Here is a 1874-nt window from a genome sequence, read left to right on the forward strand (position 1 = left end):
TCAATATACTAAATACTATTTAGGTACAGTATAAAGAATGTGACTGCTGAAGATAAAAATTCAGATTATTAGCTTTAAAAAGGGACCAAGCTTGTGAATTTACTCTAAAGGGTTCAAAAGCAGTACTTCATTTAATTTGTGTCTACTTTTTAAGACGTTTTATGGTATTTTATGCCTGAAGATTAACTAAAAATAAGCTTGTATTGTTTCAAGGGCATTGTTCCGTGTTTCTTAATAAAATAAGATTGGAACATTGAAGATGTATTGTGACTTTAGAACACCTGAAAAGAAAAAAGAAAAAAAAATCGGTATCGGACAAAATCCGAATCAGCAGTTCAGACTTTTAAAAGATCGGTGATCGGCTAGAAAGCTGTAATTGGTGAACCCCTACTTTAATGTAACAGTTACCAAGTCTACCTGTATGAKGGGCAGCCCCAGGTTTTCAGCGACGTCACCGGGGTCCACCAGTCTGTAAAACTCATCCTCCAGCTCCTGGAGCTTCTGCTTCCTCTGGGTCGCCTTCTCCCTCTCCAGCTGGTCCCGCTCGGCTCGCTCTGAGGCCGACACCGAGTGTGACACGGGTCTCTGCTCCGAGTCTTTGCTGGCGTTCAGTTCGGTGGCTCCGTGAGCTCCGTTGGCGGCGGCGGCGGCGGTGACGGCGTGGCTGCCGTTGCTCACTGCGTTGTTGATGTTGGCGCCGCTGCTGGAGGCAGAGCTGTGCTCCAGGCAGAAGGACTTGAAACGCACCTCGTCGTTTTCGGCCAGGAGGGTCTTCATCTCCAGGCCGTGGTCGAAGGCGCATGTCACATGGAAGGCCACGATACAGGAGGGCATGGAGCACTGAGAGGAGAACACAAAATACAAACATCAGAGGAATGAACACAGACGTTTTGTCACAACCGCCTGTGTTGATGTGTCATTTTCTGTCCATTTACTCTGTCATCCAGGATCCAGAAGTGCAACAAAGCAGAAAGACGAGAAGAATCACAACAAACATGGATCTTCCATCACTGCTGACATCCTGCTAACCTGGGATGTGTTTCAGTGCGTGTGTGTGTGTGTTTCTCTGCACTATCCATTACAGGTCATAGGAAAAGGCGACCTCCCACTTAGTTTCCTCAGGCACGGTGTGATCCTGCCTGTGTGAGGCTGTGAGCTGTTGTTGTGGCGTGCACGTTTGAAAGCGTGGGGCGCAGGTCGGCGCTTGTACATGTCAGAGGAGTTCAGCGTTCAGCAGGAGGGGTTTGCTCTGTGTTTGTTTATAAGAGGAGTGACAAAAACCTGCCTGTTCCTACAGATGCTACCAACTGGGAAAAAATAAAAAAACATTTGCAGAAATCCTCTTCTCTTTCATCTGCTTTCTGATTCAACATATAAAACTTTATAGACTTTAGAGCATGTGTTACGCTCAGCCAGCTCTCATCCTCATTCTGCTTTAAATGCTTTGAAAAAGTACGCTTTTTGTAGTTTTTTTTTAAAAGATGGGATTAAATTTCAAGAATCTGATTCATTTTGCAATAAAATTTTGTGGCTCCAGCAAAAAATAAAAATGTTTCTATTAGTTTTAGTCCACATTACAGTTTTCTTTTTGCTCGTTAGTTTGTGTACTTGTGAAACAAATCATTAAATTTTATGGTCATAGACTRTCTGCATTCGTCACATCTCACCTGTAGGTCCCAAGCAGCCGAAACATAAATATGTGCTGACAAAAAACAAAAAAACTAAATTATTATTTACATGTTTTATATCTGAGCAGTAACACTTCCTACTTCTTGTAACTCAGTCAGCTTGTCACATTTGTGACCCATCACATCGAAAAGAGGATTGAGTCCAGAAGTGGTATATGGAGAAAAAGGCAAATATAGTGTTGTGAC

The 1874-nt window shown here is 43.2% G+C and overlaps 1 protein-coding gene across 1 annotated transcript in view; it reads right to left on the reverse strand.

Moving 5' to 3' along the window:
• jade2 (jade family PHD finger 2) overlaps positions 1–1874 on the reverse strand; it is a gene marked incomplete at its 5' end in the record, with an annotated part of 210611 nt that overhangs the window by 78329 nt on the left and 130408 nt on the right. The window contains 1 exon segment of the mRNA XM_014018409.1: positions 418–840. Within this exon segment, the coding sequence (XP_013873863.1) occupies positions 418–840 (423 nt within the window).

This window comes from Austrofundulus limnaeus, unplaced genomic scaffold (genome assembly GCF_001266775.1).
Source record: "Austrofundulus limnaeus strain Quisiro unplaced genomic scaffold, Austrofundulus_limnaeus-1.0 Scaffold192, whole genome shotgun sequence".
Lineage (NCBI taxonomy): Eukaryota > Metazoa > Chordata > Actinopteri > Cyprinodontiformes > Rivulidae > Austrofundulus > Austrofundulus limnaeus.